The sequence below is a fragment of the Tachypleus tridentatus genome, chromosome 13 (assembly GCF_004210375.1).
Source record: "Tachypleus tridentatus isolate NWPU-2018 chromosome 13, ASM421037v1, whole genome shotgun sequence".
Taxonomy (NCBI): Eukaryota; Metazoa; Arthropoda; class Merostomata; order Xiphosura; family Limulidae; genus Tachypleus; species Tachypleus tridentatus.
In genome coordinates, this window is record NC_134837.1 from 90075841 (window position 1) to 90100506 (window position 24666).

Sequence of the window (24666 nt, forward strand, 5' to 3'; positions counted from 1 at the left end):
TGTAAATTTAAGTGTAAATCCAGTAGGTTTTTTTTATTTTTGTGTCAGTTTTAGTACTCTAACCGGTTTTAATTTTGAGAATTACACATTTTATAAAATGACTAATTTGGATTAAGTTTTGGGCAATAGAAAGGTTTTCTGGTGAATAGAAGATTTATGGTTGTTGAGACGCCCTCTAAGAGTTGTTTGGGTATGTTCTACATGTTGCTGATTGCAAGTGTCACACTATATGAGGAAAATGGTATAATATATTGTGCAAGTGATTTCTTTATTAATCTTAAAAATTTTGGTCATTTTTGTTGGATTAAAAATATTCTGTAGTTTTTAAAAATTTGTAGGCACGACAACGAATTATTAGATAGGTGAAAACTATTTGTTGGCGGGGTGTAACTATCTTTTGAATGAACATGGATTTCTTTACGAATTCTTCTCTTCTGGAAGGAGAAAAAGGGAACTTCAGGAAAAAAAAATGTCTCTAGCAATCATTTAGTTGTAACAAATTATTTATTTTTCCTTCAAAATACGCGAAACGTTCTTGGATTTAAATTCATTGGTAATTTTATTTCAACAGTTTGAAAAATAAAGCTGACTGACAAATGAAAGAAATCTACTGGATTACCACATTAAATACTGTTCAATCTTATAGAAGAATCTATAACCTGGAATCAATAAACTTCGACCATTAGTTAGCTTTCTATCAGAAAAATGAAAGTTTTCCTTTCCTCCTGTACCCCGCTAGCACAACGGTAAGCCTATGGATTTATAACGCTACAATCAGAGGTTCGATTCCCCCTTGGTGAGCTCAGCAGATAACCTGCTGTAGCTTTACTATAAGAAAAAACACACCTTTTCTTGTTTGTGAGGTAAGTTATTTAATTTTACTCATAATCTTTCTTGATACTTATTATTTGTTTCTGGTTTGTTTTTATATTTTTAGTTCTGTTTAACATTTCCTTTTTAATCAGTTTTCATATCACACCTTTATTTTACTTTATTAATACCTAACATAGTTTCCTTTGTTTTTTTCTTTTTTCCAAACACAGTTTTTAAGCTCTTTATAATTAACACTCTAGTTTCCTGTCCTATTGCACAACAGAAGGGACATATATTTACCAGAATTCATTGAAAGCTAATCAAAACACTTTTTGGTTATCATGATGGTCTGCCGAAATATCACGTTTTCTCACACTTATAGTAATTTTCTGTTCCCTCTTGAAGAAGAAAGGTTCAACTTTATAAAGTGATAGAGCTATAAAGTTTTATATTTTTACGAAAAAAACCTTATATTTGATGAATTATTCTTCACTAAATATGTAGAACAGACTTCATTCTTATGAAATTTGCTCTGGTTTTTTTCATAGCTCATTTCTTTATTTTAAATTGACATAATCTCTAAAGTACAAAGGCCTTTGAAATAACAGAAATAGTTTATGCCAACATTTTTCGAATATATTTATCTATATAAATAATGCTGTGCTATTCAGACCCTATTCTGCTTGATTCGCATTTGATGGTAAAACAGATCATGGTTTACTGTATATGTGCATAAGTTTTTATGGCAAAATGTGTATAAAAATAAAATGTCTCACTTGAAGCACTTTGTTTTTTGCGAGCTTCCTGAGCTTTCCTCTGTGAGCGTCTAATTTCAGCTTTCATTTCCTGTTCTTTCCGAAGTTTGTTTTCCTACGTTGCAAACAATTTCATATTGTTTTATTTTTCATTAAAAAAAATACCTAAAAAGATACACTGATAAAATTTCAAACGCGAAAATTTAAGTTATTAAAACAAAAAATGCGTTAAGAAATTATTTACATGCTCATAACAAAGTTACTTAAGGTATTCATTGAAACTTTAGAGGTGTTTTGTATTCTTATAAGAATATATACATGAATGCAAATATCTCAATCGCTAAAAGCCGATAACTTGGAAAGCCATGCTAGAGAAGAATATTGTTCATGAGCTATAAAGATCCAAAAAATAGATAAGAACTTAAACAAAATATGAAAGCACGTTGATGAAAAAATATCAAACCGATTATTTTTCATAGATATTTACTCTATAATCGGAGCAACAGACAATTGAAACCGTAAATGTTAACAAACCAAACAAATAAAAAAAAGTTAAACATAACGAGAAACTACAGTAATAATAAAGAGGTTAGTGGATGTCGTTACATCATATTACCTCAATGGCATCTTTAAACTTTTGACAAAAACTTCGAAGCACGGTGAAACATTCGTCAAGTTTGAAGGTGGTAACGTCTTCACACAGAAATTCTGCCAAGTCTGTTTGCACTTCTTCCAGTTTTTCGGCTTCTTCAGAAATTTGTTTTACTTTTCTCTTTGCTTCCTAAAATAGCATGAATATTACTTATACAAAATTACTACTTTACAACTGATGTTGGAATAACTTTTAAAGGGATAATTATGTATTTGGTTTAGCATAGAAACTTAAGAGATAAAACAAAAACAAACGTTACAAATTTGTAACAGTGTGTTTATGTAGATTTAACGAAAAAAGGGGACCAGCCATGTCCAGGTGGTTAAGGCAATCGACTCGTAATTTAAGGGTTGCGGGTTCGAATCTCCGTCACACTAAACATGTTCCCCCTTTCAGCCGTGGGGACGTTATAATGTGATGGTTAATGTTCCTATTTGTTGGTAAAAGATTAGCCCAAGAGTTGGCGGTGGGTGGTGATGACTAGCTGCCTTCCCTCTAATCTTACACTGTTAAATTAGGATCGGCTAGTGCAGATAACCGTTGTGTAGATTTGCGCGAAATTAAAACTAAACCAGAAAAAGGGTAAAACGAAGAACAACCTAAAACAATATGTAACATACACATACGCGCATATATACGTATGTTTTTAGAACCTGTACATCACAATAAAGGGTCTCTTGTAAAAGTTACGGATATTATTCCAAAAGTACAATATACTGTTAATCAGTAACGTCTTCTTAATTTTAAATTTTACACAAGTTTTGGTGCAAATTATATGATATCTTCTTAATTGTTGTTTCTTCCTTGTAAATGGATACTGTACGTTTTATTTACAGATGTGTAACTTTTGCATTATATAAACCTTTCCTCTGTTCAGAGTTTACTCAGACACAATCTTAGCTAAGGCCCAGGCCAAACATTCTAAACAAAAACACTAAATGTTGCAAACAAACAAGCCCCCCGCTAGTACAGCGGTAAGTCTACGGATTTACAGCCCTAAAATCAAGGGTTCGATTCTCCTGGGCTGGCTCAACAGAGAGTCTGATGTGGCTTTACTATAAGAAAACACAAACACAATGGGTAAAAAAAATATGGTTCAGATGTGAAGAGAAAACTCATAGATAATTCAAATAAACCGACAAGATAGGCATAAACGTTGTTACAAGTCTGAGAAGTTATACTAAAACAGAAAGCATTTTGAAGATGTAAAAACAGAGTGATGTCTCAGAAAACAGCGGTCTATCTACGGATTTATAATATTAAAGTCCGGGGTGGTACGATTTCACGCGGTGGACACAGCAGATAGCACAATATCGCACAAAGGTGAAAAACGTGGTTAAAAATTCTAAGAAGATGAAAACGATTACAAAAGCTACATTACAACCAAAAAATCATAAAAAATTCTTTGAATAACACGTCGTGATAAACCACAGAAGTTGAGTAGAAATTAAAACAATGAGAACAAAAATTTTGAGAAATTAAAACAGACATTTAGAGGACTTAAATTATGTTGAGACTACTGTCATAGAAGAACAAGTACTGTTTTTTTCCTTGTTATTAAACACAAAATTACAAAATGGACCATCTGTATTGTAACCACCCGGTGTTTAGCAGTGTGAGACGTCAAAATTAGCCACTGAAAGATTAACAAGTACAGAGTTTGGCTTTCAAGTTGTGGGCAGCATGTTTGCAACTGTTAGAAACTTCAATAATGAAACTGTTACTGGACAGAAATATATGGATGACAAAGTTAACATAAGAAAGATGACACAAAGATTACAACAGAACGAAACTTGCGGATTACAATCGCGAGCTTCACTGTAAGATTGTTAGTACATTGCACACCACATAAACGTTATCACACTTCGCCAAATTCAGTTATATACATATATATATATAATGAATCTTTATACTACGTAAACGACTGCTATGAATAACATTTATCAGAGCCAGTCTCATTAGAACTTGTATTAAACCGTTATTTTGGTCGCTAACAGTGTAACCAGTCATTTCTATGGTAGTCACACGAAATATCTGAAGAATATTATAAGCTTTATTATGATGTGTTTTCAGAGCTGTTACATAAAACTTGATCATGTTTTGTTAACTTCAGCGTTAACTAATGATTTTATTTTGCTAATTTTATTTTACATGAGGGATTATAATGCTAAAATTTGGCGCTCGATCCCTGCAGCGTGCACAGCGTATGTAACCTACTGTGGAAATTCGTGTTTAGAAGAAACAGATATTATTGTTATTATATTACAAAGTAACAGTAACATAAAGAAAAATCAAAAGAGCGAAAATTATATATATTTTCCATAAACAAATATTTTATTATAATATAATATAAAAATAAATAATAAAAATTTTATATTCCAAATAGTATAAACTCATTTTTAACGTTAAATCTTTTATTATAGTATATTTGGAATTTAAGTTTCGTTATTAGTTCAAGACTGCTTTCATTATTTTAACCTCAGACACATTGATTATTATATCTGTTGAATATCACATTTGGAACGTACAATAGTCAGAAATAAACAATCTCTTAAAAGATCAATGCTATTCAAGTACCAAACCTTTATAAACTCACACTTCCCACTTTTACAAAACATCAATTAATGTACATAATTCAACACCTTAAAAGAAAGACTAGATAGTTTCGTAAACACTTACATTTGTAAAATTTTCCATTTGGTCCTTTATACTCTCATGTGCGTTTGAGAGCTGATTAGAAAGTGTATTAAATCGATCATTCAGATTTTTTATATCTGCTTTCAAAGCCTCAATAGAAATCCTGGAAGAAAGTTACTTTATCTAAGATTTTTTCCAACTGTGTTTTAAAAATTAGAGAAGAAACGCTTAAATTGCGTTATCTTTTATGTACAGAAATTTGAAACAAACAGATTTGCTTGGATACTACGAAATAATACTTATAGTAACCAAAACAGTTGTTAGAAGCTTAGGTTACAATAAAAACGAAATTAGTCCGAATTTTATATCACAGAAAATTAAATACTGTTGTAATTCAAAATCTATTTTAGGGACAACCAAACTATCCAACCAACTAAATATGGAAGAAACACCACTGTTCATTTTTACATTTCTGCATCAAAGAAAATAAAAAAAATTGTAGTAATTCTATTTCAGTTGCTCATTCTCTGCCATGGACATATATACGTTCTCCTGAATATATTGATTAACTATTATATACACTACAACAGACTTAGTGATAAAAGTGAAAACTTTAAGATATGCTTTGATGGGGAAAAAATATCTCGGTTAAAGTGTACATTAAGAGTCTTTAACATTATTAATTTTTCCATGACCCCCAAACAAATTTCTTTAAATATCCATCACATGAAATTTTTGGCAATCTTATTATAATGGATCAATGGCGTATCCGACTGTCTATCTACCTAAGTATGTGACCGATATAATAAATACAATGGCGTCATCTGTTATGCTAAAATACAAGGTATCAATGACAGAAAATTGAGGCTTATGGAATGTGGCGTTATCTATTGAATGGCACATAAAACAAAATTCCATTAAAAATTCACGCTTTGAGTGTTCAAGATTTAAAAAGAAAAAAACAACAACAAAAAACTATTGCACGTGTAACAACCATTTCTTTACAGCAGAACACAGTTTTTAAATACTCTTCTCACAACAAGAACGTTACTGTCAATATTACTGTACGTGAGGGCTTGATTATGTCTTTATTGATGAAATTTGTAAACAAAGTACTGAAAAACTGAAGTTCTTAAGAAAGCTATTATTTTCGATAAAGGGTAGAACTTGTAATATATAAAAATATTACAGTTTGTATGAGTAAAAGTTACGAACATTTTAAACTCTACATTGAATCATTTTCGTGCAATGAGTTACGTATGACTGGAGAGCACAATCCAAACACTTCCCGTGAAGTTCTTCCCAGAAAAAAAAACCTTTTTAAAATAAAATGTTCACTTTTTCACAACTACACAATGAGGTATGAATATTACGATTACGAATTACTAGCACTAACAGTCGGCGTTTCTGCTTGAAATATTAAATAGATTTTTTGATGTTAGATGAGTACAGATAATTAAGTGTTTAAACTAATTAATATATTGTTATAAAACAATTAATTTTGATAAAGAAAATACAAAATAACTGTAAGCCAACAATGTGGACATTTTGTCTTATAGACTCGTTTTCATTTCAGTGAATTGCCTTTCATTCAAAGAACGATTCAATATATAAAATAAATTTCAGAATACTTTGTTCTTACTAATGCACAATCTCCATTAACATACACAATACAATACAATATGTATTAAACACCCCAGTTCTTTTACATAGGTAGTTTATAACAGCTGATTCATGTGTCGATGTAACTGTCATATTTGGATATCTTTAAAATATTATATTAGAGCAAAATATAATAAAAGTTACATTCATTCGGTTTTAGCTGCAGCCTTACTTTGTTGTGTTTTCAAGATTTTTCAATTCATCAGGTAACTTTAATACTTCTGGCTTCTTTTCCTCTGCTTGCTATGTAAAAACATAAAATTAGTATAAAATAATTCTAAATATAGAGCAAAACGTTACGAGACACGATTCAAATCTTACATTTATGCAAAAGCATAAGAAGTGTCAGTTGAGAGCAGCTACTAAAATCAGTTTGATTACAGTCATTATACTTATTCGTCCTATTTTACACTTTCTGTGTTTGTGAATATATGTTTGTTGATGACGAAAATTCTAGACACTTTTCAATAGTAGCTGTAACGACTTGAATTCTTCTTATTTTTAAAATTTAAATATATATCGAATTACTGTATTTTAAGTTGTAAACTTTATATATCTAAATCTTTGACATGTATGCAGATCAATCAGACTTAGTTCATCAAAATTATATTTACATCTAGATAACTTCCAAATTAATCAAAACAGAAGTGATATCTAATGTTGTAATAATCAAATATTTAGAAAGTAAATTTATTGGAAAGCATACGTTTCTTTGCAAATGGTGATAGGTAAGAAGTTTTTAAAATGTTTTCACTGTATATACCTTTTAATATACACAGGAAAACATGTTTTCTTTTCAAACACTCACCAGTGCAACAAAGTGAACAAGGTTCATTCCAGGTTTAGTTGCTTTAATATCTGTCAACTTTAACAATGACATCATCTTGAAACCTGCTGCATTTCCTGCGTATTTACCCTGTAGAGTAGAGTTTAAATTACTTATGTTGAAATACTTTTAACTAAGAATTCAACTTAACTTTCACTCAATTTCTTTAAAATATAAGAACGTGTAATTTCGTAAAGACGTAATGTTACAGTTATAAAATGTCGAAAGTCTGAAAGGTAAAACAATGTAAAGATGAGACGTATTCATGATTTAAAATTTTTAAAAAAGTGTATAATTTTGACTACTAAATAAAGGTATAAAGTAAAGATAATTAAGCCGGTAAACAGACAGCCACGTAAAAGAGCAGCAATGAAGAAGTAGATATGTAAGTTTGCAGGTACATCAAACACGACACTGCCTTTTCTTGTTACTCATCAAATCTAGAGAAATCATGCAATGTGACATATCACAATATTAACAATAATACAACCATAAATATTATTGTTATCAAAACTTGGTCGGGCTTGGATTGCTTTTTAAATTCACTGGTAAAAGATAATGTCAAAAACCTAGATACCACGAATACTAAGAAGGTACATTTATACACTGATAGTATAAAGACGCCTATAACACTACGTCTGGTATATAAATTAACTGTTCTTTTTAATTTCTAAAACTATTACGTAGTAGAAACGTTAATAATACACGTAACGAACTCTGAAAAAACTAAATATTACGTTGGGTTTTGGGACATGCTAAGCGTTATTGCGGTTAAAAGTATATTTGAGGCTAGATTAGTACAACGTAGGTAAAGTTTCGCCTGAATTTAGTGTCCCCAGATTATGGTAAGAGGCGGAAACAGATTTGATAAGAGCTGTATTAATTTTAACAAAAACGTAATATGACGAATAGGTTGATTACTGATTGTATGAATGTCATACATGTTTATAGGTAAATATTTGAAGAATTAATAACATTATCCAACATATTTCTTTTTACGTCTTTACCAGTTCATTATACGAATTGCCCTTTGTAATTTAGAATTGAAATTGAATTGAAACTATCCAAACCTTTCGTACAAAAATCGCTATTTTAAATATAAAAATGAAGATATCTTACTTTTAAACTTATACAAAATCTGTGTCAAAAAACTAAAAATTTCAAACTGAAGCAAATATAACTAACAGTTGTGTAGGAACAAATTGATGTATTTAAAATTAAGTCAAATTATACCGATTCGTAGCTAATTTACAAGAAAATTCCTCCATAAATGATTATACAAATACTGATATTAACAGATAGATATAACATAACAATATCAACATTTATGTCTTTTGCTAGTGTAAAATTTCTATTAAAAATTCTGGTAATATTCAGTAACTAAAAAAAAACTTACTGCATTTAGAAAATTTCCAGCAATCAGCACCATATACAGGATTTCACGAAGACACTGGCTGTTTTTGATTTCTAGCAAATAATAAACGAAGTAAGCTATTTCAAAACACTAAAATTCACCAAAAGTAAATCATTGTCTTAAACATCTATTATTTTACTTAAACAGAAGGGTCTGACGTGGCCATGTGGATAAGGCATTCGACTCGCAATCTAAGGTTCGTGGGTTCGAATCCCCGTCACACCCAACATGCTCGTCCTTTTAGCCGTGGTGCGTCATAATTTGACGGTGAATCCTACTATTTGTTGGTAAAAGAGCAGCTCACGAGTTAGTGGTAGGTGGTGATGACTAGCTGCCTTACTTCTAGTCTTACACTGCTAAATTAGGTACGGCTAGCGCAGATAGCTCTCGTGTAGCTTTGTGAGAAATTCCAACCAAACTTAAGGTGGAGAGAACACACAGAGCTCAGTATAAAAGAAATTTCGTTTTGATTTTAATAACTAGAACCTTGTAGTAACACCTCTTGTACTTTATTATGATATTTATTCATTTAAATAATTAATAAAATGCTACTTTGAGTTCTAAATGAATAAGAGAAGTAGATCATGGGATATCAGATGAATGTTTTTGGTAAATGTTATGATTGATAGCTGAAAAAATATAAGTTTATGAACTGATACTTGTTGGTACCCGCGAAATGTAAAGGATCAGTTTGATTGATTACACCTAAACATCGATTATATGGATGAGGAAACATCTTTTGAATTAAGATGAGAGATAGAGGGAAATGTCAAGCCCTATAAGTATATATGTGTAATATTTTGATTCATATTATACCAGTGAGTTTAGGATGCTGTTCAGAATAATAATTCTATTTCCATATATTACTTGCAATATTTTAAACGTTCAAATAATAGGAATGTGAAAAAGAAAGAGCTTGTTACCTTGAGCTGCAAGTTTGATTGTTTCTAGTCCATCTATTAGAGGAACAATAATCGGGTCAAACTCTTCTTTCAGAAGTAAGCTTTCAATTCGAAGTTTGTAACTGTGTGAAAAAAATACTAAAATGAATATACACAAATGTACAGTAATTGAGATTCAATTCGTACAATTATAAGGCTTCTCTCTAAATAAATGAGAGATAATAACGGATTTTAGGCTAATTGCATTTCATTCCATAAACGTACTTAATATCGAAACTCTGCTCAATAGGTTTTGTTTTGTATTTTTTTCATTAACTTCAAATAACAAACGTGTTATGTCAGAAATTAGCAGACTTATTATGTAACTTGAAATCGAAACTAAATTGTTAATTCATAATCGTGAAGAAGAGGAATAATTACCATAAAACAACATCTACAAACTGTCATACAAAGAAACGGATAAATAAACAAAACGTCTGTGACTGCACTGAAAGCACCGAATATACTTCTTAAATTTCTGAGACTAATTTCATGTTGTTCAAAGGAATATAAATTGTTAAAAGTATTAAAATATATGTCCTATTTTAGCCTTGAACTGATGGGAAAATTTTAAAGACAATTAATATTTCTACTTTATATGTAATATAGAAATGTTATATATATCTTCTTGCTTAGTGAGTTCATGTTTATGCAATACGGTTGAATCATGATAAGTGAGAGTGACCTAGATTCTTAGGGTTTAACTATACATATACATATATATCATTTACTAATGCTAAAACAGAGGCTTATTTCAAATTTGCGTTATTTGTCATGTTTTTATTCGCTCTTTAAGAATAGCATGGGCCCGGCATGGCCAAGTGGTTAAAACGTTCGACTTGTCATTTGAGGGTCACGGGTTCGAATCACCGTCGCACCAAACATGCTCGCCCTTTCAGCAGTGGGGGTATTATAATGTGAGGGTCAATCCAATTATTCGTTGGTAAAAGAGTAGCCCAAGAGCTGGCGGCGGGTGATGATAACTAGCTGCCTTCCCTCTAGTCTTACGCTGCTAAATTAGGGACGGCGATCGCAGACAGCCCTCGTGTAGCTTTGCGCGAAATTCAAAAACAAGAATAGCTTGAAATTAAAAAAAGGTAAAAAAATATAATAAAATGAAATTAACAATTACAATTATTATCCATTATATAATTATTCAGGGAAATTGTAACCAAAAATTCTAATAATGTAAATTAATAAAATAATTTTTATTTTTAAGGATTTAGCAATGTTTTAAAATTAGGTATGTAAGAAAGTTGGAGCCTGGAAATGTTTTAAGTTCTAATTTATGCATGTTTGTAGACTTAAATATGAAACAAAAGTGTTTACTTTCAACTTTATCGTGGTCCTTTCTGGATATCTGAACCTCTGAAATTAATTTGTAAGTATATGTTATAATTAATTGTTTAATATAAAATATAAAATCACAACAAAATTCTTCTTCACTCTCATTTAGTCTCGGAAATTTTACATTGAAGTCAAGTTAAATTTCCAAGCTTCTACATGTTCTGTTCATGGATGTGGCATAATGTGAGAAGCCTTCAGAACATATCAAAGAGAAACAAGAAATTTTACATAATATTAGTTTACAAGAAACTTACAGTTTACACCTACTTTATTGTTCAATATATTAAAACTAAATAATTGAGAAAACTAAGTCTAACAACAGTACTTACTTATTTATGCCTAACAGTTGCTTAAGGAACTTTTCAGCATTTCCAAGCTGCTGTGTTTTCCCCTTAAATGCTTTCAGAAGTTTGATCTGTTGATGAGTAAATTTATTCATGTTAACTTTTGTGGTTAGTAAACTTTCTGTGATCTTTTACTTGTTATAGCTGTTTTTAGTTTTGAAGAATTAGATAGGAATTTATTATTCTAAGATATATGATTTTCAGTAAAAATCAGCTGTGCATTTAAAACTGGTATTATGGGCTACAAAAACAATAATTCGTATGCGCGTGTATGTGAATATATATATATATTAATAAAGAAGATTTATGGTTAGTACAGTGTCACAAACTATTGTAAAGAATTGACTGAACCAATTTCCGTTACGTATGAAAGAGGAACTAAGAATTACTTCTTAGAAATATGAGTGTGAAAATAAATAATAAATTAGACGTACAGTCCTAATTTCGCCGTCATCGCAATTTTGCCACCTTAATGCCTTTAATGTGGGTTAAATCTCCATGTAGATCAGTAGCAACGTAGATGAAGCCGGTAGCCAAATGAAAGTAATGTTTCATGTCTTGCACAGCATGGGTGATTTTAAATCGTACGACTCAAAGAAGAAGCAGAAGAAGCCCATGTCCTTATTTCTAGCATTTATTTTTAAAGCTAGACATTAAGAGGTGCCTTCAAAAGCGATCGATTTTCGGCAGCATCACACTACCTGTATAAACACTAAACAATGTAGAAATGTAATTTTCATACATGCCTTTCCAATTTAAATTTGCCATAGTTCACGAGAGTTGCTGATTTACATATCCAAGATTGTTTTTATATAACGTACTTAACACCGTACAAAGAGAAAGAACCGTTATTTGAACTATATTTCTCTGTATGCTACAGACTTTCTTTTCTCTCCTACATTTTGGCCGTATTATAATAGCTCATTTTGTTTATATGTCTACTGTGACTAGAAAAATCGAAATAAGGAATTATATATGAGTTCCCACAGTGGCACAGCTGTATGTCTGTAGACGTACATTGTATAAACCGGGTTTCGATCTGTAGTGGGCAGAGCACAGATAGCCCATTGTGTATCTTTGAATTTAACATCAAACAACAGCAACGTATGCGATAAAAATAAATCTGCTCATAAAAATTATATATAAGAAATCCCTTCTACTTTCTACTATCAACATATACAGGGCGGAGCAAAAGCACTGCAGTATTATACTTTGGTTAATCTATAGGCTAAACTTTAAGATACTCTTGAGAGATAATGTGTGTTTAACCTCATCGTCTTCAGGTAAAATTTTCAAAAGTCCTTTCAACTCTTCAGTGCCCAAATATTTGTTTGTTCCTTCCAGGATATCTTGAATTATGACTTCATGCGAACTGTAAATAAATTATTATTAGAAACTTCAAGTAACTGTAAACAAATAAAGAAATAACTAGCACTAACAGTGTATTAAATTTTATTGTCAACCCAACAAGGATGACATTGCAATAATATAGAATTTAATGAAAATAATAACATAACTAGCACTAAAAGATCATTAAATTTTATTATTAACCTAACTTTTCTCTGTTTGAAACTTATACAAAAACACGTTTTTATTTCTGCTGTAGAGTTCATATTCTGTACTCCAAACGATTTGCTAGTGTTTCTATTTTTAGTAATTAAGACTAAAAGACAACTGGTATTATTAACTTTTAAAAACCAGTCAGACCATAAATTTCTTGAAATTTCCTTTTAAATAATTGTTCTCTTTTACATTTCAAAAGTATCATGTAATAAACAAAAACACTACACACACACAAATTATGGAATAATACAATTTGTGTTATTTTTAATAGTATAAAAATAGATATCTTTCACCACCATCAGCTCACATGATTTTGATCTGATAATGTTAATTTTGTAACGCACAATCCTCTTCCTGAGAAATTCAAAACTAATACAGAGTATTAACATTCACCTACATACATCTCACCAGTTACATCGTGGTCGTAACTGCCAGATGAAATTTTGTAATAATTTATTTTTCACTTTCATCAAAAAACGTTTTGTTTCTTTCACGTACAAAAAACCACACAATGGGCTATCAGCGCTGTGCTCACTGAGAGCTCATTGCTGGAAACATTGTAAATTAAACCGATACAGTCGACTCAGTATAAATAGTTCCAGACATTATATTTTAATAACGTTGTAAAAATGAATATAATGGGATGATCTGGAATCGCCAATTAACCAATTTAAATATTAAACTTAAAAATGATAACGATTAATCAGGTGAAGAACGAAGGTTTGTATTTAATATTAAAGGCATTCTAATGCCATAAAAACATATTTAGCTACGGACGTTTCTGAGTTGTTTCACATTCCATCATCAACGTTAAAACCTCAAACATTAGTTCACAAAGTTTTTCGTTACGCAGTCAAAAAACTTAGAAAGATCAGGTTTTAAACAGCAACAATGTACGATATACGTTTAATAATATTTTAATTGTCATCTTTAAGTCCAGCTAGACGATCGGTCTTAAGTAATTATTTTTCTTCGTAATTACGTACATCAATAGCTGGATAACTGCTACCTCTTTTACAGACCGGTAGTATATAGAAAATACATTGATGGTACTTTTCTACTCTTTCACAACAGTAGTCACTAAGAATTCTTTTAGAATACTTAAACTCACAACACGTACATATCAACTTTACATGCCAGATGGACGAAAACAATAACTTAGTCTTTCTGAGATGTCCAACTAAACTACTTCTGTTTTCACTTATAAATTTAAAAAAATCATAAAATATTAAAAAGTAACGGTCATACCCTTAATTTCATACATTACCACATGAACACTTGTAACAAAATTAAACTGTATCTGTCTAGAAGCTACACACTGTCCTGAAATACCCCCTCGTATTTAACATTCCTTTCACATATAAAGTTGTAAAATGCATTCTCAAATAAACGAAACATATTATCGTAATGATTTTTGGCCCGACAGGGTCAGGTGGTTAAGGAACTCGACTCTTAATCTGAGGGTCGCGGGTTCGAATCCCCGTCACACCAAACATGCTCGCCCTTTCAGCTACACGCAAAGCTACACGAGGGCTATCTGCGCTAGGTGTTCCTAATTTTGCAGTATAAGATTAGAGGGAAGGAAACTAGTCATCACCACTCACCGCCAACTCTTGGGCTTCTCTTTTACCAACGAATAGTGGGATTGACCGTCACATTATAACGCCCCCACGGCTGAAAGGGCGAGCATGTTTGGTACGACCGGGATGCAAACCCGCAACAGATTACGAGCCGCGCGCCTTAACACGCTTGGCCATGCCGGGCCCAATATAACGTTGGTATGAATTGAAAATAAAGTATTGTAATTGGCTAATTGGTTTTGATCGTGAGAAGCGGAACGCGTGAGTCACTGATCAAAGGTTAACGTGAAATGCTTGTTTCTGTGTATGGAGGATGTGTAGAAGATTCTATGCTTTTGCTCTTTCCCCAACTATTTCGGTGAAGAAGTGAAACGTCTTGGGCTATGACTTATTTTCAGTTACCCGTGTGAAACTGAAGCCATTACAAAACTACAATTAATTATTATTGCTTAGCGGTAACTATTTCCTTTGACCCCCCATTTTCAAATTAGTCCATTTGCATATTTGTAATAAAATTTAGCGTAATCAGTATTTCCCAATTTAGTCTTTCAAGAAGATTATCAGACATTTTCAGCACTATTTGATCTCAGTTACAGACAAATAATCTTCGGCTGACAGATATTATTAACTGATTCGTGAGTGTGACAATTTCAAAGCAGACATCATTGAAATATATTACTGATATGAATACTTGGACTGATAGACACATTCTTACCTACATATGTAAAATATACACTTAGATATTTTTTAATGTTGTGTTTAAAAAGTATTAGAATTTTCGACGGATTAATCCTATCAAAACTGTGTCGCAGTATAACAAGTACATTCTAAATCTATCTGAGCTATCATAATTTAACATAGTTTAAAACATTATTAACTGAATCGTTTTTATGCTCTTGTTCTTTTCAGATTAATTGTGACCCGGCAAGGCCAGGTAGTTAAGGCACTCGACTCGTAATCTGAGGGTCGTGTGTTTGAATCCCCGTCACACCAAACATGCTCGTCTTTTCAGCCGTGGGGGCTGTATAATGTTACGGTGAATACCACTATTCGTTGGTAAAAGAGTAGTCCAAGAGTTGACGGTGAGTAGTGATGACTAGTTTCCTTTCCTCTAATCTTATACTGCAAAATTAGGAACAGCTAGCGCAGATAGCCCTCGTGTAGCTTTGCGCGAAATTCAAAACAAACAAACCAAACCAGATTCATTGAACTTGCTGTACACCGAGGGTCAGCTACATAACATCTCTCACACCCTTCAGATGTGAAACATAATATAGTGAGGAGTGATCTGAATGTTGAATTTATAAATTTACTCAGGCTCTCAAGTCTTCTTACAATATACTGTTTTACAGATTAACAGTTTGTTAAGATTACTTCAACCATGTTTCAAAATGTTTATAGTTATGATTTGGATTTCAATAAAAGCTAACACCAGTGGACTTATGACCTGTGACTTTGTAAAATAAACTTTGATACAGAGAAAAACACTTACCTGCGAAATTGTTTTAGAAAAACGTTAACATTAAGGTTTCTCTTACTATCCAAAAGAATAATCTAAAAAAAAAAAAAACATAAATATATACAATGTTGTCAACGGCTGTTATAAAAGTGCACCATAAAAGCTAAATATATTAATCATATGCTCTGATAAGAATATTTAAATGATATATAATACTTTAATAAGTTAAGTAACATTTACGAGAGCCTGAATATAATTACTATATAATATAAGCATTTAACAGTATGTTGTAGTCAGTCCTTGTTAAGAAAGTGAAATATATAAAACATTAAAACAAAGCTTGCAAAACAAAATGTTCATTATTTCTCAGAATTTCTCATATTCTAGTCAGAGTATCAATTATATCAACTATATCATGAATCAAGAAACTTGCATTTCTACCGATAAAGTTTTATTTAAATTTACTTTTTTATCGCTTTATATGTTAGAAGAAACTGAAATAAGATTACATAATAATGTGTTAAGATAAACGTACAATAATGTCTAGTATTTTAATATTTCTGTAAATATTTGTGCATAAGCTTTGATGTTTTAAATCTATATGGTGAAGAGAAAAAATAAAACATTTTTTTATTTGATATTGGTAAAACAAAATGTTTGATTGCGTTTTGATGACGAAAATCAATAATATTATAAACAGCAGGTGGGGGAAAACATGAATGAAATAATTATGTGTGATCGCATTCTTGGTGGTATGTAGTACACTGATAAAAAAAATAAACCATGCCCAGAAATCTGTACCCGTAAGGAAAATCGACATTATATTCTTGAAGTTCAATAAACACATTTCTAATGCTAGTTGCACATATTTTAGGTAACAAAATACCCTGATGGCACAGTATATCAAGATTAGATATGAGTATGAGTCTTAATGGAATGCAATTTGAGTCATAAATAAACTGAGAATAAATTGTATATTTTCTCATATTGGTCCAGACTTCTGAGACACCATTTATTTGTAACACCGAAGCTATATATAAGAGAAAGAAACTTTACGAGAATATATTCTTATCAGTCTTGTTGAATTTCTTTGTCAATTTGAATGTATGCTTCATTTACATATTTACGTAGTTTATATTAAAGTTAATTCCTTAAAGTCTTAAGTTGTTTTTAATGTCAATATTTATATAAGTCGTCTACAGATTAGGCTGGGTAATATAAAGAACGTAATGATTCGATTTTCTTTGTGTTTGAGCAAAGTTATTTACCTATTTTCACTTTGCTAACATTCATCAAAATACTTCAGGTTCAATTAAGGATGGGACAGCTGTTACTGAGAATTAAAATGTTCCACAATGATGACAACTGATGCATAAATTTGCTGTTAAATGTTTTTTTCTATTTTATAAGTTAACTAATAACCTAAAAATGTCTTTTCTTTAAATTAAATTAAATAAGTATAGTTTTTAAAATTTTTAACGTCCGATGATACATGGTCTAAAAGATCAGCTAACAGAGTGCTGGGATATCATTGGTAAGAATTTTTAACACAGGTCTAACGGTTTTGTGTTTTGATTTGTTAATAGCATGTTCATTTAAGTTATAGAAGATACTTTCATTTTTGATAATGCTGAAACTCTTATTTTTTTAAATTCAACACTGGTGAAGATTCTGGAGTTTAAAATTGCCAAAAAAAAAGTTCGAAAGTGATGTAAATGTTTACAGTTTACAGGTATAAACACGTGAACATATATTTCTAAAAATATATATTACGATGATCCTAACCTTAATTAAATAGTAATTTATCTTGAAAAATACTCACTTCTTGAGATTCCTTTTTCTTATGATTGGGAGCGTCTGTAACATCTTCATTGCAGGTGATAATATTTTCATTATTTTTTCTTGAAGCACTATTTTGTTTTTGGCAAAATAAGCTTTCCATCATTTCAAAATCAAGTGTATTAGATGTTGTTTCATGGTTTGAGGCAACTAAGACCCACAGGTTATTTTGTCCAGTTACTTTCTGAGTTGGTATTTTATTCCAGTTTAGTGAAACCATTTTGTTTTTCGGTTTTGGTATAGCTTGTTGAGGTAGGGTAACCTGATGCATTGATATCATACCGGGTGGAGGTGGAGGTTTAATACCCAATGGTTGCGGAGGAGATAGAAGAGACAAACATAATAATGGTGGTGGAGGTGGCGGAGGAGGACCATTAAGTGATGGTAAAGAAGGAGGTAGAGGCGGACATTTTGATGGTGGTAATGATGGAGGCGGAGGTGATGGAGGAACCAATGATGATGATGAAGGAGATGGGGGTAAATGTAGTGACGATACAGGTATAAAAGAAGAAGTTATCGAACTCTGAGAGTCTGTATGACGACCGGAAGATGAGGGTGAGGTTGATACTGCTGTAGAAAAATCACTTTCGTCAGTCGTTGGTAATTGTAAATGTTCTTCTTTCACGTTTGCTTGTCTTTTGGTAGAGGGTTCTGATGAATACAACACACTAGAAGTTTGCGAAAGTGGAGTCGATATCTGTAAATCTTTAAAGGAACACTGTACCATGACCGACCTTTGGTTTGTTTTTTGTTTATCATTTTGAATATTCAAGCAGTTGCTTAAACAACTGTTATTTTTCGCGCTAGAATAATTCCTTAAGTGTTTAACACAGGTTAGCAAGTTCTCAGCCTCTTCTTTTGTTTCCACTAAAATTGCTGTGTGAACTAATATCTCAGCTGCTTCCCATATGGCTTCCTTCACTGATGTTAGAGCATTATTAATGTGTAAGAAATGACGCAGAAGTTTATGAAAAATTATTTCTTCAGGCGTAGACTTCACCTGTAAAGAATATTAAAGAATACTCACTTATTGTTTTATTTATTAATGTTTGGTGACGTCATCACCCGGAACTGCTAGTAGAACGGAATATTGTTTTTATTTTATAGTATGCTAGTAAAGAATTGCGTTGCAGACAAATATCATCATATATATATATATACAGAGAGAGAGATAGGTAGTCACATGTGTGAGCTGGTCAGTCGCAGTGGGTGAGCGGTAATTTTATATCCAAAATCAGGGGCTCGATTCCCTACTATGAACAGAGCGCTGGTGTCTCATTGTATACTTTTGCACTAATAACCCTGATACAACGCAGACATATATCATTACAAGTATAAACTAATTTTCTACGGTTCACCTAGTAGTAATATTTTTACTGAATAAGTGTCTCCACTACGTGTAAATAGAATATGGTGATATTTTTGAAAAATAGGATATTATGACACATTAAGCTTTCCATCTGATAACAATAATTTAGTAGCATTTTTCCGTCAATCTATCTGTCTCTGTCTGTCTACATTTTCAATAATTTAGTCTAAAATCTTCGCAGTATGGAACGTTACTTAAGATGTTTCGCCATTTTTATGTGATATAACTAAGGTGTCGAAGTTTTTATGCAATGAAGTTTTCTGTATTATATGTAGAATGCTATAAATTAAATCCCTATTTTGTGTGATTGTACATAATAATAAGTAAGTGCACTCCAGTGTTTTTAGCACCAATTAACTGACGACATTACAGTTAGTAGTGTAACAATGTGCTGTTGTAACTATATTTAACTTAAATGTAGAAAAATGTAAGATATAAAAACGTCAACACATATTTTGAAGTTATTTCTTGAAACATAGGAGGAAAAAATTTGTGGTGTCAATGCAAAATTGAGGTGTGGTTTAATTAAAGTGCTACTGCATACGTTTCTTTTGCAAAAACCTAAAAGGCAGAATAAAATATATAGTGTTTAAAATGTGATATTGTCTCAAGACTAATATGATTATTTAAATTAAGTCGCTAACTTTTCTAGTATTGCTTTTGTGTGCCTGTGTTTAACTGGATAGCTGAACAACGTCTGTAAAGAGTATTGAACCCCGATATTTTACGTTATAAGCTCTCGCGTTAATCATTGAGCCACCATAAAGCCTAACAGAGCAAACAGTTAAAATGCAACAAGCAAGAAAAATAGAATAAAAGGACCTCGTAAGAACAACGCATGTATTTAAAGTATTTTTATAGCATTTTCGGAATTATATATGTTTTTGGGTTCTACATAAAAATAAAACAATGTAACGCATATTAACTTAATCATTCAATAAACAATAAAATGTTTAGCAAAATTATGAAGTTAACGAGTAAATCAGATATTATAAATGCTTCCCGTTGTACAGTATGTAACAAAATACAAAGTATAAAGGTAAAATAATATATTTTTTACCTGCAATAAGATAGCTTTAAATACATCATTGATATTTTCATAAGAAACATCATCTTGTTTTTCAGCCGGGTGTGATGCTTGACCGGGTAGCGCCGAATCTTTTAAATCTAGACGGATTTCACGTTCTTGGTGTTGATGTCTAACAGTAAATACATATACTGTATTAAAAATTAATGCATTTTCATCATTACACTAAACTTCAAAGGTTTGTGTTATGAGTTTATGAAATTGAAGTATCCTCTTTGTATCAAATTATTTATATATACACTACTGGCCAAAATCTTAAGACCAATGAACATAAAGAACATATATGTATTTTGCGTTGTTAAACTCAACCACGTATTTGAGTAGAGCTTTGAAAGATGAAAATAAGAAAAGGAAAAATAAAAAACCTTTTAGCATTTAATCGGGAAAATGTGAACACTATGAAATTAGCCTAAATACTAGCTGGTAAAACGTTTAAGACCGTACCAAAGAGAAGTCCTAAACAGGGTAGGAAATGCCCAACAAGAGGTCTCAGTAGTGAGTTGAACGGCCGTCATTGCGAATAACTTCAAACATTCGCTTTGGCATGGTCGGAAAAAGCGTTTGCAGAAGGCTGGCTTGAATGTTATTTTAAGTGGTGAAGATGGCTTCACGAAGATCATGCACTCTTTGAAATTGACGTCCATTGTTATAGACTTCTCTTGCCATCCATCCCCAAACATTTTCAGTGGGTTTCAGTTCGGGCGAACTGGATGATAAAAAAGAATGACGTTATTCGCTATAAAAAAGTCCTTTGTCCTACAAGCATTGTGGATTGCAGCGTTGTCCTGCTGAAAGATCCAGTCATTTTCACACAAATGAGGGCCTTCAGTCAATAAGGATGCTCTCTCCAACATGCCAGTATAGCCAGTTGCTGTTTGACGCCCCTGTATAACGTGATGCTTCATTGTTCCATGGAAGGAGAAAGCACCCCAGATCATGATGGAACCTCCTCCATTGTGTCGTGTAGAAAATGTCTCCGATGGGATACCCTTATCGTGCCAGTAACGTTGGAAGCCATCTGGACCATCCAGGTTAAAATTTTTCTCATTAGAGAACAAAACCTTCGTCCACTTTTCTACGTCCCATGTTTGGTGCTTCTCAGCAAAGTTTAACTGAGCTGTTTCGTCGTGTGGAAGGAGGCGTTGCCTTTGAAGACGTTTACGGTTTTTAAAGCCTTTCTCTCGTAGATGCCGTCTTATTGTTTTTGAGCTGCATTCTGCGTCTGTAAGGGCCTTAATCTGGTTCGACGATCGGCTGGTGTCTTGCCGGACAACCCGTCGAATCTTCCTGCTCAACGCAGGAAATTTTCTTGGGACGACCACTTGAAATTCTCATTCCGTATCCCTCAGGGTCTTTTAAGAACTTTGCAACAGCAGTTTTACTACCCCCAATCTTACCAGCGATGGCACGTTGAGAGAGACCTTGCTTTTGCAGCTCGACAATTCTGCCACGTTCAAACTCTGTCAACGTTTTAGCCTTTGCCATGTTTTTACCCAATGTAACACATGCAATGTCAGTGGGAGATGTTAATAATGCTGATGCTTGAACACAAATGACTAAATTTCGTTACGTGTTTACCGATTAACGCTTTGTTTCAGTATGGTCTTAAACTTTTGACCAGCTAGTATTTAGGATACTTTCATAGTGTTTACATTTTCCCTATTGAATGCTAAGATGTTTTTTTATTTTTATTTTTCTTATTCTTATTTTCATCTTTCGAAGCTCTACTCAAATAATTGTTCGAGTCTAACGACGCAAAATGCATATTTTTTCTTTATCTTAATTGGCCTTAAGATTTTGGCCAGCAGTGTATAATTCATTATTTCAAAGATATACTCACCCCATGTTATTGATGGATTGTAGTTTTCCGACATCTGAAATGAATAATCAAAATATTTATCTCATATTTTCACCATATTATAAATTTAAGTTGATTTTATTTTTATTTTAAATCTAAGCCTGGGAATATTTTAATTAATTAATTCTATTGGGAATTATTAGGTTCTTTCTTTATATTATTCTACTACAGTTAGCTTTATGAATATATTTGTCTAGAAATCAATGCTTTACGCGTCAAGTCTCATGTATTAAATAACACAGTAAAATAGTCCCTCGCTAATACAGCGGTAAGTATACGAATTTACAACGCTAAAATCAGGGGTTCGATTCTCCTCAGTGGTCTCAGCAGATATAGCCTGATTTGGCTTTGCTATAAGAAAACTCTCACACACACAATAAAATATAGAAACAAACGGTAGTCTGGATCCATATAGCACGTGATCAAGTAATAATTGTTGAAAACGTAATTTCGAATTTTACAAAAAAGAGAGAGAAAAAAAAAGTTGGCTCCTTCTAGTCATTTTATGAAATAATAAGGAAAAATAGAACTAATATTTGGAATATAGTGTATGTAATGTGTTGAATAAGATGAGGGTATAAGAAAGAATATTGTACATGCTAGAATTATATATAAAATTTCATGTTACTGAATACTTACAGCTTATATGGCTCATTAAATAATTAATTTGCTATTAACATTATCGAATTTTATTTTAAATTAATAATAATAATGATGAAGATGAGAAAGTCCTACGCCAAAAGTGAACGCACCACATTTTAATTTCAGGTACAATAATTTCGTTATAAGCAAAAACGCTGAAAGAAACTCTTTTATTTTTTGTGTATTTAAAAGTTGGGTAGTTTGGTGTTAAATATTCTGTGAATGAATAAACTCCCATGACTATAATCAGTCTGAGACTAAGTTTGTTTGTGTTTTAATAAAATATTTTATAGGTCTATGGAGTAATAGTATTCGTTAATTACCTTAATCTTTAGATTTTGCAACACAAAACTTGCGCAGATGTAGATGTTTTTTGGAGATACAAAATGTGATGAAATATGATCGTGGTTTATCAGTGAAAGTTCTTATCAATCGTTAGTGTTAACACCACTCCTTATAATATAACCATAATTCGGATGATACCAGTTAGAAGTAGAAAATATAACTTTTTTCTACTGGGTCAAAGGTCAAGGTCAATTTGGTATAAAATATATATATATTCTTTTCCAGCTTATATTTCTCGACATTCAATATCTTTATATCTGAAAGGTAAAATATTTAAAAATTACTGAAATATTTTCGCTTTGCTATCTTACGATATAATGCATGTTTGTTTTAGAGTTTGAGGTTTGACAGGAACTGTGATTGCAACTTATAAAACGCCATGTTGCTTGCTTAATTATAACGGATGTGACTCATTAGACATATTCCGCGCGAAAAATATATTCTAAATATACTACGGTGATCACAAAGTAATGTACTGTAATACACATAAAATATAGAAGGATGAGATGCTGGTCCAATATTTCTTCAATAATATTGAAAATAACTAACTTATAACTTTGAATATTCAAGAAAAAAACACTAACTTAAAATTACCATTCTTATAAGAATTAATGATAAATAGGTAAAGTAGAGATTAAATACTTTTAACATTCACTTTAAGCTAAAATTATAATTTCGAGAAAAACTGTTCCATATTTATCTTATTATGCTTTGCAGAAGTAGCAGCCAACTCTTTACACCTGTGTAACGTCATTCTCTGGTTAGTTATTTTTTATTAATTAATATAAAAACACGAAGTTAATATTAGTAACTTAATTATAATCTGTTTGAAATTATTAGCTATATAATTATCTCTGAGGGATCTGTATGAATTTGTTAGCTATTTTGTGACTAGCTCCGAAATTTTTCATGCTTTGTTTGTTTGTTTTTGAATTTCGCACAAAGCTACTCGAGGGCTACCTGTGCTAGCCGTCCCTAATTTACCAGTGTAAGACTAGAAGGAAGGCAACTAGTCATCACCACCCACCGCCAACTCTTGGGCTACTCGTTTACCAACGAATAGTGGGATTGACCGTCACATTATAACGCCCCCACGGCTGAAAGGGCGAGCATGTTTTGGCGCGATGGGGATGCAAACACGCGACCCTCAGATTACGAGTCGCACGCCTTAATACGCTTGGCCATGCCGGGCCATTTTTCATGCAGTCTATAAGGACAAATAATACAAATTTATAATATTGCCTGTACTATTTTGCAGCTTATTCTATTGATGCCCCAAAGTCCAATATGATTCGTGTCTGAATTATTCACTATGCTGGGTTTATTTGTTTTTGTTTTTTGCTTAAGCACAAAGCTGCACAATGGGCTACCTGTGTTCTGCCCACCACAGGTATCGAAAATCGTGTGAGTCCGTAGACATATCGCTGTCTCACTGGGAGAGCCCCTATTCTGAAATTATCATTTGATAGTTGTACATAAAAACACGCATTGAGATAAAGCAACCATTCACTGCTGTAGAAATTGTGTAACTTA

At 32.0% G+C, this 24666-nt stretch overlaps 1 protein-coding gene across 2 annotated transcripts in view; it reads right to left on the minus strand.

Moving 5' to 3' along the window:
• Window positions 1–24666, minus strand: part of LOC143237387 (uncharacterized) — a 36136-nt gene that overhangs the window by 6980 nt on the left and 4490 nt on the right. For both annotated transcript variants that reach the window (XM_076476596.1, XM_076476595.1), the window contains exons 3-15: window positions 22129–22162; window positions 20262–20400; window positions 17816–18832; window positions 16027–16088; window positions 12661–12763; window positions 11377–11462; window positions 9683–9783; window positions 8742–8812; window positions 7328–7435; window positions 6692–6762; window positions 4900–5020; window positions 2185–2349; window positions 1590–1683 (exon numbers count right to left, since the gene is read on the minus strand). In XM_076476596.1, coding sequence (XP_076332711.1) covers window positions 1590–1683; window positions 2185–2349; window positions 4900–5020; window positions 6692–6762; window positions 7328–7435; window positions 8742–8812; window positions 9683–9783; window positions 11377–11462; window positions 12661–12763; window positions 16027–16088; window positions 17816–18832; window positions 20262–20400; window positions 22129–22133 — 2143 coding nt within the window. In that variant the 5' untranslated portion in view covers window positions 22134–22162. The remainder of the gene's footprint in view (window positions 1–1589; window positions 1684–2184; window positions 2350–4899; window positions 5021–6691; window positions 6763–7327; window positions 7436–8741; window positions 8813–9682; window positions 9784–11376; window positions 11463–12660; window positions 12764–16026; window positions 16089–17815; window positions 18833–20261; window positions 20401–22128; window positions 22163–24666) is intronic.